This window comes from Mobula birostris, chromosome 1 (genome assembly GCF_030028105.1).
Source record: "Mobula birostris isolate sMobBir1 chromosome 1, sMobBir1.hap1, whole genome shotgun sequence".
Classification (NCBI taxonomy): domain Eukaryota; kingdom Metazoa; phylum Chordata; class Chondrichthyes; order Myliobatiformes; family Myliobatidae; genus Mobula; species Mobula birostris.
In genome coordinates this window covers 150,840,895-150,859,860 of record NC_092370.1, presented here as the reverse complement: position 1 = coordinate 150,859,860, position 18,966 = coordinate 150,840,895, and the positions used below count along the sequence as shown (strand labels likewise).

At 39.7% G+C, this 18,966-nt stretch overlaps 1 protein-coding gene across 5 annotated transcripts in view; it reads left to right on the top strand.

Moving 5' to 3' along the window:
* LOC140200513 (tau-tubulin kinase 2-like) overlaps positions 1-16,391 on the top strand; it is a 179,979-nt gene extending 163,588 nt beyond the window's left edge. For all 5 annotated transcript variants that reach the window (XM_072263978.1, XM_072263993.1, XM_072263971.1 and 2 more), the window contains 2 exons: positions 8,593-10,031; positions 15,218-16,391. In XM_072263978.1, coding sequence (XP_072120079.1) covers positions 8,593-10,031; positions 15,218-15,695 — 1,917 coding nt within the window. In that variant the 3' untranslated portion in view covers positions 15,696-16,391. The remainder of the gene's footprint in view (positions 1-8,592; positions 10,032-15,217) is intronic.
* The last annotated feature ends 2,575 nt before the right edge of the window (positions 16,392-18,966 follow it).

Here is an 18,966-nt window from a genome sequence, read left to right as displayed (position 1 = left end):
TGGTGTTCTGCAAAAATCGGTTAGTGGACCCTTTTTGTTTATTCAGTGATTTGGATGAAAATGTAGATGGGTGGATTAGCAAGCTTACATTGACACCAAGATTGATAAAGCTGTGGACAGTGTAAAGGATTATCAAAAGGATAAAGACCATTTACAAACATGGGCAGAAAAGTGACAGATGGAATTTAATCTATGTAAGTATGAAATGTTGCACTTTGGGAACTCAAAGGAGAAATTATACAATTAATGGTCAACCACTTAATAGCTTTGAGGTACAGAAGTATCTTGGGGTCCAGGTTGTTAGTTCATTGCAAGCAGCTACCCAAGTAGATAAGATGGTAAAGAAGGTACCTTCATGGGTAGGAGTATTTGAGTACAACAGTAACACTAGCTGCAGCTAGTGATTCTTGAAGAGTCATTACTAATGCCTCCACAATCTCTTCAGCTGCCTCTTTCAGAAGCCCGGGGTGTCATCCATCTGATCTAGCTTCAGATTTTTCAGATTCCGAAGCACCATCTTCTTAATAATAGCAATGACGTTCATTTCTGCCCCCTGACACTCTTGTATTTCTGGCACTCTGCTAGTGTCTTCCACAGTGAAGACTGATGCAAAATGCTTGTTAAGTTTGTACACCATTTCTTTATCCCTCATTACTATCTCTCCAGTGTCTTTTTCTAGCAGTCCAATGTCCACTCTCTTCTACTCTTTATATTGTATGTCTGGAAAAGGCTTTTTGTATCTTCCTTTGTATTATTAGCTTGCCGGGCTTCATATTTCATCTTTTCCCTCTTTATGGCTTTTTTAGTTGCCTTCCGTTCGTTTAAAAAATCTTTTACTGTCCCACTGATTTGTGCTATATTATATGCCCTCTCTTCTACTTTTATGCTGTCTTTGACTTCCTTTGTCAGCCATGGTTGCCCAGCCTCCCTTTAGAATACTTATTCATTTTTGGGATGTGTCTTTCCTGCACCTTCCAAATTGCTCACAGAAACTCCAACTCTGCCATCATCCCTGCTAGTGTTCCCTTCTAATCAACTTAGGCCAGCTCCTATCTCATGGCTCTGTAATTCCTTTTACTTCACTGCAATACTGATACATCCGATTTTAGCTTCTCTTTCTCAAACAGCTGGGTGAATTCTATTATATTAATTCACAGCCTCCTAAATGTTATTTTGCTTTAAGCACCCTAATCAAATCTGGGTCATTACATAACACCCAATCTAGAATTGCCATTCCCTGCTGGGCTCAATTACAAACTGCTCTAAAAAGCAGCTTGTAAGTATTCTATAAATTCTCTCTTTTGGGATTCAGCACCAACCTGATTAGCCCAATCTACCTGCATATGGAAATCTTCCTTTTTACATGTCTTTTCTATCTTCCGTTGTAATTTGTAATCCACATCGTGGCAACTTGCTGAGACCTGTGTACCCTTGTAGTTTCTTAACTCTACCCACAATGATGCTACATCTTCCAATCCTATGTCACCTCTTTCTAAGGATTTGATTTCTTTTTTTTTGCCCACAGAGCCACCGCACCACTGTTTGTTTCCCTACCTATACTTTTAATTCAATGAGTATCCTTAGATGTTAAGTTCCAAACTATGATCTTTTTTTCAGCCACAACTCTGCGATGCCCACAAAATCATGCCTGCCAATCTTCATGTGCACAAGCAACACACATAAAAGTTGCTGGTGAACGCAGCAGGCCAGGCAGCATCTATAGGAAGAGGTACAGTCGACGTTTCAGGCCGAGACCCTTCGTCAGGACTAACTGAAAGAAGAGCTAGTAAGAGATTTGAAGGTGGGAGGGGGAGGGGGAGATCCAAAATGATAGGAGAAGACAGGAGGGGGAAGGATGGAGCCAAGAGCAGGACAGTTGATTGGCAAAAGGGATATGAGAGGATCATGGGACAGGAGGCCCAGGGAGAAAGAAAAGGGGGAGGAGGGAGCCCAGAGGATGGGCAAGGAGTATAGTGAGAGGGACAGAGGGAGAAAAGCGAGAGAGAGAGAGAAAAAGAATGTATGTATATAATAAATAAATAAATAAATAAATAACGGATGGGGTACGAGGGGGAGGTGGGGCATTAGTGGAAGTTAGAGAAGTCAATGTTCATGCAATCAGGTTGGAGGCTACCCAGACGGAATATAAAGTGTTGTTCCTCCAACCTGAGTATGGCTTCATCTTTACAGTAGAGGAGGCCGTGGATACACATATCAGAATGGGATGTGGAATTAAAATGTGTGGCCACTGGGAGATCCTGCTTTCTCTGGCAGACAGAGCGTAGGTGTTCAGCGAAACCATCTCCCAGTCTGCGTCGGGTCTCGCCAATATATAGAAGGCCGCATCGGGAGCACCGGACGCAGTATATCACCCCAGCTGACTCACCTGGAAGGACTGTCTGGGGCTCTGAATGGTGGTAAGGGAAGAAGTGTAAGGGCATGTGTAGCATTTGTTCCGCTTACAAGGATAAGTGCCAGGAGGGAGATCGGTGGGGAGGGATGGGGGGGACGAATGGACAAGGGAGTCACGTAGGGAGCGATCCCTGTGGAAAGCGGGGGGGAGGGAGGGAGGGAAAGATGTGTTTAGTGGTGGGATTCCGATATCCCGTTGGAGGTGGCGGAAGTTACAGAAAATTATATGTTGGACCCGGAGGCTGGTGGGGTGGCAGGAGGATGGAGTGAGGGCAGATGTGCGTGAAATGGGAGAGATGCATTTGAGAGCAAAGTTAATGGTGGAGGAAGGGAAGCCCCTTTCTTTAAAAAAGGAGGACATCTCCTTCGTCCTGGAATGAAAAGCTTCTTCCTGAGAGCAGATGCGGCGGAGACGGAGGAATTGCGAGAAGGGGATGGCATTTTTGCAAGAGACAGGGTGAGAAGAGGAATAGTCCAGATAGCTGTGAGAGTCAGTAGGCTTATAGTAGACATCAGTAGATAAACTGTCTCCAGAGATGGAGACAGAAAGATCGAGAAAGGGGAGGGAGGTGTCGGAAATGGACCAGGTAAACTTGAGGGCAGGGTGAAAGTTGGAGGCAAAGTTAATGAAGTCAATGAGCTCAGCATGCGTGCAGGAAGCAGCACCAATGCAGTCATCGATGTAGCAAAGGAAAAGTGGGGGACAGATACCAGAATAGGTTTGGAACATAGATTGTTCCACAAAGCCAACAAAAAGGCAGGTATAGCTGGGACCCATACGGGTGCCCATGGCTACACCTTTAGTTTGGAGGAAGTGGGAGGAGCCAAAGGAGAAATTATTAAGAGTAAGGACTAATACCAAACCTTTAAGTGCACAAGATTGTTTACCTTATACCATATACTGCATTCAAATATAATACCTTCAGGCCTGTATTTATCACCCTGTTACAGTTTAACTCATCTCACTGACTCCAATTTTGCCGTATCATCTGCTTTTACTTCCCCACAGTCTCAGTGTACACTGCATCTACTTGTATACCAACTGCCTCATTCTCATCCTGGTTCCCATCCCCCACCTAATTAGCTTAAACCTCCTCCAACAGCTCTATCAATCCTGTCCCCCAGAATCTGAACCCTTGGGTTCAGATATAACCTGTTCGCCTTGTATAGATCATTCCATCCCCAGAAGAGATCCCAATGGTCTAGAAATCAGAAATCTGAAACCCTAACCCTGTACCACAAATTGATCTTTCAAATCATTCTATTCTTACCTTCACTATGCTCCTTAGTTCTCTGTTCCCCTTGAGGGGCAATATTCTTTAAGTATCTGGTCCATCAACCCACCTCAGAATGTTATATTTCAGTAAAACTTGCTCTCATTTTCTAATCTGCAAAGATGTATACTCAACCTTACCATAGAGGTCCTTACCATTAACCCTATTATCCCTGGAACCAATCTTGTGAACCTTTTCTGAATTTGGTACCAGTGCAAGTACAAATCCCATTTCCAGAAAAGTTGGGATATTTTCCAAAATGCAATGAAAAGAAAAATCTGTGATATGTTAATTCATGTGAACCTTTATTTAACTGACAAAAGTACAAAGAAAAGTTTTTCAATAGTTTTACTGACCAACTTAATTGTATTTTGTAAACATACACGAATTTAGAACTTGATGGCTGCAACACACTCAACAAGAGTTGGGACAGAGTTAAAATAAGATTGAAAAGTGCACAGAATATTCAAGTAACACCAGTTTGGAAGACTCCACATTAAGCAGGCTAATTGGTAGCAGGTGAGGTATCATGACTGGGTATAAAAGTAGTGTCCATCAAAGACTCAGTCTTTGCAAGCAAGGATGGGTCGTGGCTCACCCCTTTGTGCCAAATTCGTGAGAGAATTGTTAGTCAGTTCAAAAGGAACATTTCTCAACGCAAGGTTGCAGAGAATTTAGGTCTTTCAACATCTACAGTACATAATATTGTGAAAAGATTCAGAGAATTCAGAGACATCTCAGTGCGTAAAGGGCAAGGTTGGAAACCACTGTTGAATGCGCGTGATCTTCGAGTCCTCAGGCGGCACTGCCTAAGAAACCATCATGCTACTGTGACAATTATAGCCACCTGGGCTCGGGAGTACTTTGGAAAACCATTGTCACTCAACACAGTCCATCGCTGCATCCAGAAATGCAACTTGAAACTGTATTATGCAAGGAAGAAGCCATACATCAACTCTATGCAGAAACGCCAGCGAGTTCTCTGGGCCCGAGCTCATCTCAGATGTACCGAAAGACTGTGGAACCGTGTGCTGTGGTCAGATGTGTCCACATTTCAGCTAGTTTTGGGAAAAAACGGGCGTCGAGTTCTCTGTGCCAAAGATGAAAACGACCATCCAGATTGTTATCAGCGAAAGGTGCAAAAGCCAGCATCTGTGATGGTATGGGGGTGCATCAGTGCCCACGGCATGGGTGAGTTGCATGTATGTGAAGGTACCATTGACTGAGGCGTATATTAGGATTTTAGAGAGGCATTGCCACCAAGGCGACGTCTCTTCCTGGGACATCCATGCTTATTTCAGCAGGACAATGCCACACCACATTCTGCACGGGCTACAACAGCGTGGCTTTGTAGACACAGAGTGCATGTGCTTGACTGGCCTGCTGCCAGTCCAGATCTATCTCCTATTGAAAATGTATGGCGCATCATGAAGAGGAGAATCAGACAACGGAGACCACGGACTGTTGAGCAGCTGAAGTCTTATATCAAGCAAGAATGGTCAAAATTTCCAATTGCAAATCTACTACAATTAGTATCCTCAGTTCCAAAATGATTAAAAAGTGTTATTAAAAGTAAAGGTGATGTAACACAATGGTAAACATGCCTCTGTCCCAACTTTTGTTGAGTGTGTTGCAGCCATCAAATTCTAAATTTGTGTATGTTTACAAAATACAATTAAGTTGGTCAGTAAAACTATTGAAAATCTTTTCTTTGTACTTTTGTCAGTTAAAGGTTCACGTGAATTAACATATCACAGATTTTTGTTTTGCATTTTGGAAAATATCCCAACTTTTCTGGAAATGGGGTTTGTATTTTCCTACCTAGAGACCAATGCAGTATGCAGCATTCCAGATGTGGTCTCACCTGTATAGTTTTAAAAAGGCTTCTTTACTTTTGTTCCTTAGTACCCTTGCAATTTAGGCCAACATAGCATTTATCTTTTTGCTATGAGGTTGTATGCTAACTTCTTGTAAAAAGACATCAGTTAATATTTTTCCTACTGAAGTAGATAAGCTGACACCTCAACACATTATTCTTGTATTTGCTATTTTTTCTCACCTATTTAATTTATCCATTTGAGGACTCCTGTCATCCCCACAAGTTACTTTTCCTCACAGCCTACACCTTTCTATATATAGGTCAATGACATATATACAGAAAGGTGCTGGAAAAGAGCTAGTAATATCATGATGGATCTCACTTACCCTGCTCATGGACTGTTGGTCCCACTTCCATCAGGGAGGAGGCTACATAACATCCCTATCGGGACAACCAAGCTCAAAAACAGTTACTTTTCCCCAGCAGTAAAGCTAATCAACATCTCCACCCACTAACCCACCAACCCACCCCCTCAACCACCACCTTGTGTACAGACACACACTCCCAAGCCTAGCATCACTTTATGGCCATACAATCAATCTATGTAAGTATCTTAAGCTATCCGGAGCATTGTGGAAGGGGTGTGGGACAGGTGGCACAGAAGTGCCAAGGCAGACACACCCAGTCTTGAGATTCCAGGCAAGGTAATTAATTCCAAACAATTTTTTTATTGATCATTACCAAAGGTGTATCTGGTGCTTCCCACTCCCTCCCCTCTCCCTTCCCCTTTTCCCAACCATGATTCCCCTCTCCCTGCCCCCTTCCCACTCTCAGTCCACAATGTGCTGAAACTGGAAAGGGTTCACTGGTGATTCACGAAAATGTTTCCAGGATTGAATAGCTTGCCATGAAGAGCGTCTGATGGCTCTGGGTCTTTGTTCACTAGCATTCAGAAGAATGAGGAATGACCTCATTGAAACCTATCAACTGGTGAAAGGCCTTGATAGAGTGGATGTGGAGAGGATGTTTCCTATGGTAGAGGAGTCTAAGACCAGAGGACACAGCCTCAGAATAGAGGGTCATCCTTTTAGAATGGAGATGAGGAGGAATTTCTTTAGCTGGAGGGTGGAATTCTTGCCACAGGTAGCTGTGAAGCCAAGCCTGTATGTACATTTAATGCAGAAGTTGATAGATTCTTGATTGGTCAGGGCATGAAGGGATATGGGGAGAAGGCAGGAGATTGAGGCTGAGAAGAAAATTGGATCAGCCATGATGAAATGGTAGAGCAGACTTGATGAGACAAATGGTCTCATTCTGCTCCTATATCTTATGGTCTAATAGAGACCCATATCAGAATCAGGTTTATCATCACCCACGTATGTCATGAAATCAGTTTTTTTTTTGTGGCAGCAGTACGGTGCAATACATAAAATTACTACAGTACTGTGCAAAAGTCTTCTGCACCCTAGCTATATAGATATGCCTAAGACTTTCACGTACAGTATTTGTGATTTTCATTATTATTCCGTTCTTTATCTTGTGTTTTCTTTGTGCTGCATTGGATCCGGAATAACAATTATTTCATTCTCTTTTACACTTATGTACTGGAAATGACATTAAACTATCTTGAATCTTTAATAACGTTCTTTGTGTTATCTGCTAATTTGGCTCAATTATACTCAGTCTGGTCATCTCATTCATTTACAGTAAATGAATGGGAACTTGCTGAGGCGCACCACTAATCCTAAAAATTACACATTTATCTTAATTCTGTCATTTCTGTTGGTGAACAAATCATTTGCATGCCACAAGCTTTTAGCTTAACTTTATATTAAATTTCAATGAATGTCTTTTGTACGCCTAAGCTGTTGGTCCCCATTTGCTTGTTGCACCCTCAAAAGAAAAAGTAGTATATTGACCCAAATATGATTTCCCTTTCATAAAGCCATGTTGATTCTGCTTAAATATGCATGTTCAAAATGTTCTGCTTCCCCTTCCAGAATGACTCTGCCACCTTCTCAATGACAGATATCAGGTTAACTGGTCTGCTGTTTTTACTGTCTCCCTTCAGTTTGAATAAGGGGACTACATCTGCAATTTTCCAGTCCTCTAGGACCTCTCCAGGATCAATATGTCTGCAAAGATCATGATCAACAAATGCACCATCTATGCAGATCCTTCTTTTGAGACCTGTAGATACAGGCTGTTACTTCCAGGGGATTTGTTAGGCTTTTGCCTGATAGCTTTACTCCCGTGTTTGTGTATGATTTTAACTTCTGCCCTTGTTCTCCTGGATTTTCTATTGTTCTTGGGATGATATTAATTTCCCTCAGATTCAAGACATCTGTTCATAGTTTCTGCCATTTCATGATTTCCCATTATTAATTCCCAGTCTCTCTCTTTAGGGAATTTTATGAATTAGGGCATCCAAATGCCACACCAAAAATGTGGTGAAGGTTCTGAGCAGCTGTTATGCCTTTGGGTCAGGTTTCAGAGTTGATCTCTTCTACCATCTTTTATTCTGTCAATATCCATCTTTGTGAGGATTTGCCTTCTTCCCTTCTTCCCTTCTTCCTCCCCAACAGGATCCAGCCTATTGAGTTTACTTTCTAACTGGAAGGCTATCTGTTGGGGAGGGGAGTGTGGAAATCAGAAGGACATTTGGAAATGCCTTCCTTCTAGTTCCACCAAAAGTACTTCCCACTATCTTCCCAGTTTGAAGTAAATGTCAAGACCTTTGTTGCTACCCCTGCAGTTACTTGGTGTTGCAGTGTGAAATCACAGAGAAAACACTGCGAAAGGCGTTTCCTTCCATCTTGGTATATAGGGAGTATCAAAATTAACAATTCTGTTTGCAAGATGTTGATTCATTGTCTTTTATTCATGTGGATTAATTTTGGATTACTTTGCTCACAACTTTCTATAACAGATTTGATTAAATTAATCTCAGTATTGGAACAGACTTCTGAGTATTTTTCTTTGTAGTTTGTATTTTTAAATCCTTAATGAAGTTCATGTGAAAACTTTCAACGGCATGTAAGTAATTTGACTTCTATTTTCAAAATATTATTTGTTTTTGTTTTTAAGATAACAGCATCTAAGCCTGCAGTAATGGCAACCCAGGCTGCCTTTGTGGTAACAGATTGCAATGAGCAAGGAGAGACTGATCGACATTCAATAGAACACACTGCTAATCAAAACCAGCAAGACCGTTTTTCAGAAGAGAAATCAAAGCCGACTGTGGCTGTGCATAGCCTGTTGTGTAATGGTACGGCCAGTACTGACCATAAGCTAGAACTGGACAAAGGTACAATTCAAAGGGAAGAGGCTATCAGGACTGGTAAAGTAGGAAGCAATAACCAAGGCGAGATAATTGCAAAAACTGGTGTCCATTCTGAGCACAACAGAGATGACTCTTTCAATTCAGCTCAAGAAGTTGAATTTAAAGACAGCCAAATGATTTCTAGGGATGGAGGAATTCATCCTGATGAAGGCCAGAACTCTACAGCTGAAGGTGAACCCTTGCAGAAGCAGCAACATATGAGTGATAAATGTTTGCTCTCAGCACAACTAGGGAGCTTGAGTTCTGTGCAAAAACACAAAGAGATTAAATCTTCTGTTGATTGCTTTAATGATATAGCTAGTCCAATCACAACTGGTGAAATGCTTTCAGTCAAAGATGGGGATGCTTTATTTAAGTCAGTGGAATATACAAAGCTTGTAATAGATGGGTTTAAAGATAAACTTCATGACCAAGAAGAAAATGGCTTTTGTAAGTGTATTGAAGGTGAGACAGATAAGGAACTACCTGATTCTAGCATTTCGTATGAACGTGTAAAGGAATTGCTTCATGCTGCAGTATCAGAGCAAGAAAACTGTGCCAATAATGTTATAACTGATGGGTGTGAAGTGGGCTACATTTCTGAGATGATGCAGAGAAAGATTCAGGAACAGAGCAACCTTTCAGAACTAAGTGGATTCAGAAATGGAGATTTGATTCACATCTTAACAGTTGGTGACAATTCACTCCATACCAAGAAGGTTGAAGGCAAACCTTCCCTTCTCCGGCAAAGCCGCATCCCAGTGCTTGCATCTGATGCGGAAATTATCTCTGAGTCATCAGCTCCTGTCTCAGCTAAAGAGAAACTCCTTCAAAAGAAGGCTCATCAAACAGACTTAACAAGACAGTTAGTTGAAAAGAGACAACACACACTCAGAACATCTCTTCTGGGTGATCTGTCATCTACTTCTGAAAAATCCCCAGAAGAAAAAATGTCTGTCCCATCAATGACTTTGTCAGATGATGGAAGCCCTTCTGGACCTTTGACAAAACCTGGAAATGAGCTACAATCGGACAAACAGACTGATGAGGAATCTCTTCTAACCAGCCTTCAGTTCCGAAGAAGTAAAATCCCAAGACCGGTTTCATTGACCAACACGGAACAAGCCCCTACTTCAACATCAGCCCAATTAGTCCCAAGGCCACCTCCAGGCAAGCCGCCAACTAGACCAAGTGTGGAGGTCCGGTAAGTGCTTTCTCACAATGACTTCATTTCAGGATATACATTAAAGAATGAATCAAGTTTGAATGACAACTTGAACTAATGTAACTAAGTTCCTTAAAGTAACTTCCAAGCACGGTGTAAGCTCATGAGACAATGGTCACACGGGCATTCACTTCAACTTAGCTATTTATCATTTTAGTTGATTACTGTGCCCAAATCTGAACTGTTGTGTTAAATGTTGACATTTCCTTGCCTTATCTCCCTCCCCACAGATGCTGCTGAAATCCTCCGGCAGATTTGTTGCTCCAGATTCCAGCATCTTTTGTATGATTTTTGTTCAGTTCCATTTTCCCGTTGTTTTTACATAGACCTGGAAAACAACGATTGTTGATGTTGTATTTGCTCTGGTGAAGAAAAATTTCCATTGATACTTAGTCTATCAAGACTCTAATGTCAGAATGAGGTAGTAAATTGGATTAGACATTGGCTTTGTGGGAGAATGTCCTGGGTATGACTCTAAACTGCAACCGGTGATGAGGCTCTGATTGGGGACTTCCAGTGCTTTGGGGAAAGTGGAGTTACCCCTTAGTCATTCATTGCTCCCAGGGCCACTCTGACCCGGAACGGTAGCACCTGCAAGGGTTCCTGCTCAGGATATGAGCGAAGTCCAACAGCAGATCTGGTAGGTTCAGTAACTGAACTTATGACAGAGAAGGCAGATGAGCTAGGACCTCAAATGTCACTGGCTATAGTACAGACGGATGAACATTTAGGAAGAGAAATGGTGAAATAGTTCGCCCAACGGTAGGTAATAGCAAACCATCATTGCTAGATACTAGGTTTCCTATAATCTATTTGCTAAGAAAACCACGGTCAAACTCTCAAAATTTATCACACAACAACAGCGTCAGGAGGATCTTCAAGACAATTCTGAAGATGCTTCGCTTGGTGGGGTTGATTCTGGTCAGCAGGGGATCCCCATCCGTCATCAAGCTACTGCTCATAAAATTCAAGTAATACAAAAGAAAGTTATTGCCACTTGGAACGTAAGAACCCTATATCAAGCAGGAAGATTGGACAGTGTGATAACTGAAGTGGAAAGACTAAAGATTAACATCATGGGAATTAGCGAAGTTCATTGGATAGGTGCTGGAACATGTCAGAATAGAAATAAAACACTAATTTATTCTTGTGGAACATCCCATACTAATGGAGTAGGAATTCTTATGGATGAAAACATGGCAAAAAGTGTTTTAGGACATTGGGCAATATCAGAAAGAGTGTTCCTTGTTAGATTCAGAGGACAACCATTTGATTTAGCAATTGTACAGGTATATGCACCAACAACAGATGGAACAAATGAGGATATAGATAAATTCTATGAAGAGCTTCAACAAGCAAAAAATGGATGCAAATTTCAAGATATTGTTATTGTCATGGGAGATCTAAATGCTAAAGTAGGACAAGGTGCTGATGGAAGTACCAAAGGAAAATTTGGACTAGGGGAAAGAAATGAAAGAGAAATGGGTAGAGTAGTGCAAGATAAATAATCAGATCTTTATGAATACCTACTTTAAAAACCATCCAAGGTGCTTGTGGACCTGGAGAAGTCCGGGTGATAACACTAGAAATCAAATTGACTTTATTACTATAAACCAAAGATTTAGAAACTCAGTGACTTAATGCAAAACATATCCAGGTGCAGACTGTAAGAGTGACCATAACCCAGTAGTATGTCATGTAAAAGTAAAACTTAATAAAACTAAAGAAGTAAATACCTGAACAATCCCTTGACTACTTGCAATTAATTAAAAAAGAAAACTTAAGACAAAGATTTACAATTGAAGTAAGGAATAGATTTCAAAGTCTAGAAATAGAATCTGTTGAAGATGATAGCAATCATGTAGAAATGAAATTTAACTCTCTAAAAGATGCCTTGGTAGAATTAGCAAAGTCAGTGATTCCTAAAAAAGAAAAAAACACAAAGAATAAATGGATGACAGATGAAATCAAAAATCTAATGGAAGAAAGTAGACAGAAGAAAGCAAATCCTATAGAATATCAGTCCTTAGATAAAAAAGTTAAAAGCTGGTGTCAAGAAGCCAAAGAAGAATGGTTAAACCAGGAATGTGAGCAAATAGAAAGAATCCCTATTACTGATCCAAAAAGGTTACATCAACAAATCAAGAATATCACTGGTAAAAAGCTCCCCTGTTTTTCAGGTGGATGTTTGAAAGCAAAGGACGGTACCATTATCATGAAAAAGATGAGATTATGAACACATGGACTGAGTATATTCAGGAATTGTTTAAAGACGATTGAGGTGAAAAACCAGAAATTAAGAAAAACATTGAAGGTCCAAGTATTTCAAAATCTGAAGTTCGTAATGCAATAAATAAGGTGAAGAAAGGAAAGGCAGCAGGTCCTGATGAATTAGTAGTAGAACAAATTATCACCTTTGAAGATTATGGATTTGAAAAACTTATTGATTTGATCAATGATATTAATGGGACTGGAATAATACCAGAAGAGATGAAAAAAAATCAAGATTTATCACTCTTCCTAAGAAACCTGGAGCAATAGAATAGGAATTTCATAGGACCATACGTTTAATGAGTCATATCACCAAGATACTTCTAAGAATTTTGATGACAAGAGCTAAAAGTAAGATACAAGCTGAAATAGGTAAAGAACAATGTTTTTATGAAAGACAAAGGTACAAGAAACGCAATATTGATGTTAAGGATACTATCAGAACGAGCTATTCAAGTGTAAAAAGATTTGTTTGTTTTATCAACTACACAAAAGCATTTGATAAAGTGAAGCACAATAAGTTATTTGAAATATTACAAAAAACTCTAGATCTAGATTCGAAAGACCTCCACCTAATCAGAAATCTATACTGGGAACAAACTGCCGCTGTAAGAATAGATGGAGAAGTGAGTCAGTTTACGAAAATCAAGGGAGGCGTTAGACAAGGGTGTGTTTTCTCCCCTGATTTATTTAATGTGTACAGTAAAACAATATTACAAAAAGTAAGAGACATCTTGGGAATCAAAGTTGGCAGTGAAAACGTCAATAATTTCAGATGACACTGTGTTAATTGCAAGTATGGAGGAAGAACTACAAAACTTAATTGATATAATTGTTGAAGAAAGTGCAACAATTTAGCTATCAATTGCAAAATGATAATGTATGGTGATATCCAAAAAGAAGGAGAATCTTATCTGCAGGCTGAGAATAAACTGGGAAGACATAAAACAAGTACAGAACTTTTGCTACTTAGGAAGCTGGGTGACATCAGATAGCAGGTGCGACATGGACATCAAAAGAAGAATAGGGGTGGCAAAAGACACCTTCACGAGAATGAAGAGTATACTAACCAATACTAAACTAGGCATGACAACCCGTCTCAGAATACTGAAGTGTTACATTTATCCAGTTAGGTTATATAGCTCAGAATGTTGGGACAATATCTAGTAATGTGAGAAAACAAATTGAAGCAGCAAAGATGTGGCTTTTGAGGAGGATGCAAAGAATATCATGGATGAAACGAATATCTAACAAGGATGTCATGAACAGAGCAAACACAAAAGGAGAAATAATGTATGAGATCATGAAAAGGCAAAGTAACTTCATTGGACATGTGATTAGGAAAGAGGAGTTAGAATGCACAGTAATTATGGGAAAGATTGAAGGGAAGAAAGCAAGAGGAAGACAAAGACAAATGATGGTGGAGACAGCAGCCAGAGAAATGGAAGTGAATACCAATGAATTGATCCACTTGACCCGAAACAGGAGTGTGTGGGCCATGGCAGTCAAAGCTCAAACTGGGCATGGCACCTGATGATGATGATGATTTGTGGGAGAAGCCAGAGGGTGACAGTAAATGGTTGCCTCGATGACTTGAGGCCTGTGGTTAGTGAATTGCCACAAGGATCTGTGCTGGGTCCATTGTTGTTTGACATCTGTATCAATGATCAAGGATGATAATGTGGTTAACTGGATGAGCAAATTTGCAGATGACACCAAGATTGGGGATGTAGTGGACAGCGAGGAAGACTATCAGAGCTTGCAGCAGGATCTGGACCAGCTGGAAAAATGGCAATTGGAATTTAATTCGGACAAGTGCGGGGTTTTGCACATTAATAGGATTAACCAGGGTAGGTCTTGCACAGTGAGTGGTAGGGCATTGAGGAGTGTGGTAGAACAAAAGGATCTGGGAACAGTGGTCCATTATTAATCGAAACTGGTGTCATAGGTAGATAGGTTCTTAAAGAAAACTTTTGAAACATTGGCCTCATCAATCAAAGTACTAGGAAATGGGATGTTATGTTGAAGTTGTATACGACATTGGTGAGGTCTAATTTGGTATATTCTGTGGCGCTTTGGTCACCTACTTACAAATTTACAAGTATGTTGCCAGGTCTAGAGGACCTGAGTTATAAGGAAAGATTGAATAGGTTACGACTTTATTCCTTGGAATGTGGAAGATAGAGAGGAGACGATAGAAGTATACAAAATTATAAGGTGTAAACGTAAGCAGGCTTTTTCCACTGAGGTTGGGTGGCTCTACAACTAGAGGTCATGTGTTAAGGGTGAAAGGTGAAAAGTTTAAGGAGAACATGAAGGGAAACTTCCACTCAGAGGATGGTGAGAGTGTGGAATGAGCTGCCAGCACATGTGCTGCATGCGAGCTCAATTTCAACTTTTCAGAGAAGTTTGGATAGGTATTTAGAGGATGGGGGAGTGGAGGGTTATGACCCCAGTGCAAGTCATTGGGAGTAGGCAGTTTAAATGGTTCGGCACAGTCTAGATGGGCCAAAGGACCTGTTTCTGTGCTGTACTTTTCCATGACACTATAACTCTAGTAGGACAGTGAGCTGATTTTTGTATTAATTAAGGAATGTGTATTAGTGAGGACGTGAGGAGAACCCGAGCTCACTTTGCACTCATTTTGTTGCTTCAATTATATTCATGTAATGGTGGAGATGGGAATTTGCTTCAATGTCTTATTCCAACAGCAGCACCTCCCACTGTGCAGCGGTTCTCTGGATGCTGTCTCAGGCTTAATTATGATGATGAATGAGTGTGTGCATGCAGTTCAAGTACTGTCCTTAGCCCCATCTCTACATTGAGCCCATTTAGTGTCATTTGTCTTGTGTTCTGTCTTCTAATGTATATTTTCCATGTATTATCATTTCCAGGTTACGACGATACAGAGTTGTTGGAAGTGGTAGCTCCGACTCTGATCTACTAACCCATCTTGCTCAAATCCTTCAAAATGGATCCCAAAAGACCAGAAGCCCCCCACAATCCAAAAGCCCACAATCTCCTCGAAGTCCCAAAACTCCACCCAAAAGTCCAGTGATCCCCCGACGGAGTCCTAGCGCTTCGCCAAGAAGCACCTCACTGCCACGCACTGCCAGTTCCTCCTCTTCACGTGGCCGTCCATACACAGACCAGAGAAGCTCATCACCACATTTTGCTAGGAGCCACTCCCCTCCCAGTTACTCTGGGTCCTCGCCCTCCCGGAGAAGCTTTTTGCAGGAGCATGGCTGTGGTAAACAGGGCAAAAATAGCTTGAAGGGACCTGGGAGCCCTCACCACTTGTGTCAAAGCAAATCCACAAAGGGAAAGTGCTCAGGCAGAGATGGCAAAATGTCAAGTAAACTCAGCAGATAATAATTTCTACAGTCACTCTCCACGTGTTCTCCTCTCCACTACCCGAGTGCTCTCCCTCTTCGACCAACCCCCTTCCCCCACATTCTCTCCCCCTGTTTGCATGTTGCCCCATATTTAGAAAGTATTTCTGACTGGACAAGATCTTTGTGATTTTTGAACAGATATCGCTTTATATAAAATTGATATAATTGCACAGTAATTAATTCTGTGCAATATGCTGCTAGATTTTATTTTGGCTTCTGCTGCCTTGAGCTACTTGAGTAGGAAATACTAGGCCAGTACTTCCACCTTTATCTTGTGTACAATGTCCTCCTTCAAGACGTGACCTTTCCTTGTGCCATTTGCAATTGAGGGAGACCTCAGGATCATAATTAGTAGGAAGGCTGCTGTAATATTTTTAATCGCCAATGTTTTTGCCATCTTTTTATGATAATGTCAACTGTGAGTTTTTTAATGTACAGTGTGTCTAGATATAAATAAAATTTAAGTAACTGAATTGATTCATGATTCATAGGAAGTAGTTAAAATCAAAGTAGAGTGCAAATGTTTGTTGCATACTGACATCTGACATGAGTGGTGTAGTTTTCCTGTCTTATAGAATTAGAAGGCAAAATCTCAAATTACCTCTGTTAAAATGATATGAAATATTAGTTCTTTGAAAATGAGCATGAATAGTGATGTGGTGGTGGCGGGTTAGGAGGGTGTTTGACTGGGGTGGGTAGGATGCCGGGGGAGTGGGCAGGTGGGGAATGGGGGTGATCAATAGACCTCTATTTGTCCCCATTATTCTAAGTCCAGTCCGAATAGCACACTCTAGGCTCAAAAGCAACTTTAGATGTAACCCCTTCTTTCTAAAATAAACAAAATAGGGAAACCTCTACTTTATGTGTTTACTAATCTACCTTCCTTGTTACCACTGTAACATCAGACATCGTGCAAACACATAACCAAGAGGAGGAAAATTAATAAGCCATTGATTTGGTAGTGATAAATCAACAAAATTAAGATAAAGCATTTAAAGTGTAATAATTTTGCATAAACTAATACCAATCAGCATTTGAATACCATGTGCCTGTCTAAAGCGTGTTAATGTATCTTGACTCCATATTACTTTGCTGCCAAGGCAAAATCTGTGGTTGAAGGAAGAAGAGTTCTTTGAAAGAAACTTGTCATGCGAAGCCTGATTAGTAAATGGAAATCGTTTCAGCCATTACTTTTTGTTTGTTTTCAGTGGGATTAAGTTATTTAATATGTAATATTTTCCATCTGTGTTGTAACATGCTAGTTAACTTAAAGTTGTAAGCTTTTCAACAACCAGCTTGAATGCTTAAAAACAAATTGAATTCCTGCTTTATGTTTGTGTATTGTATTGTAAATGTTAACTACAACTGCATGTCACTTGCTAATATATATTTATGAATTTCATATCAATTAAACGGGCTGTAAGATTGTTTTTGCATGCCTGGATGCTACTTACTTTACAGTTTTCCCCTGCATGTAAAACCTGTATCATAATGGAGAGTATGCACTGCAAGGTAAAACTTTTAAAATTAACTACTTTTAAGATGTGAAACAGCAGAGGTAACAGGTCTGTTAATCCCACAGGGCCTATAATTGTATCAGGAAGGGGGAGTAAATAGAAAATTTTTCTGTGACTAAACCATAAAGGCAAATAAAAAAAGTAATACACAAAAATGCTAAACAAGTTATTATTTATATCGAGTGCCCACTAAGTGTACAACTGTTAACCCTTAAGCATGGACATTTTAAACCTACAAATATCCTGTTTTGATTTCCTTTGAACACAGTATTTCACTGAATGCTCTTATCATGTAGTTCTTTTCCAAAAAAATGTCAAAATGTAGTGTTTTCAGAACAGACTTTTAAAAATAAAAATCGAACATAAATGGGGTGGGGGCTGCAGATGTCTTTGAAAGAATAGAAGCTCTTTACTGTAGCCACAATAGGAACTATGACAGATTTAACCAGGTTTGGTTAGCTTAGTGCAGCAGGGATGGAATAGTGTTACCTCTACTGAATTCAAGTAGAGGATGCAGCATTTTACACCTGCTCAAAGTGGAATTACTGCACTTCTAAATCTGTAGATTGAAGTGACTCAATTATTGAATTATCACTCATATTGTTGGATTAGTAATCTAGACTAATGGTATAACATGTAAATTTATATCAATATAATGTTCAGACACAAGATAGTAAATCATTATGCATGTATTAATTAAAAGTTAATCTGAAGTCATTTCAAACTTCATATTTTTATGTTAATAATTAAGAGATAAAGAGTTACCAAATTGCTGATCTCCCTCAGTCTGTCCACTTTAGCTATCTTGATCTTTACATACAAATTGTGTGCACAAGTTGACCATAACATAAGCAAATGGTTGCATTTGAGGTGCTAAAAGATATTTATAATTTTTTTTTCGCAGCCCCAATTTCTTTTGACAATGTCTGCTTTACTTCTGTTGGTCAACTGCTCTTGGGAGTATATAATATGATTTACATAAGATTTTTAAAAAATGTGAATGGAAAGTGGGCTCCATGCAGGTCTATCAAACTTCCTTCTGAGTAGAAGACTGTACATAAATAAACTGCAATGCTCAAGATATGGGCAACATTTCTACGTAATATGAAGAGGTGCAGATAGAAGAGGCTTTGCTATTACCAAGTATTTACAAGTTCTGTAACTGTTAAGCTGAAGAACAAATTGCTAGGTATTTCATGTGATGATTTCTATTCATTGTTTTTGTAGTTAAAAGAATAATATTTCCAAACTTAAATTGCATCTGCTTGGTGCTTTGAATTTCATTGCACAACTTGAAAGGATGGGAAATAAAGATTTTAATGCCTTTTATGCTATTTTTGATTATCTTGACCGAGAAGTTGTGATCTGTTTTATGGAGCCCTATTTAGCATCAACATAATACTTTACAAAAGCAACAATGAGTATGAAATGGTCTGGCAGGTTTCATGTTCTGCAACGTATATGCAGATAAACAAATGATGTACGTTGTTTGAAGTTTGGGTGTACATAAAGATGTAATTATTTAATTTCTTTGATTTGTATCATATCAAAGCCTTGTACAGTGTTTTATGTTGTGTTCTAAAATTATTTTATATTTTATTTTTCTAAACCAGTAAAATAAAATAATCACTAAGCATGCCAACATATAAATATCTGTTGTCTAGTGTATTGCAATAAAAAAGGCTGAAAAATAATGGATTTTTTTAAATTAATTCACACCCTATATAATCT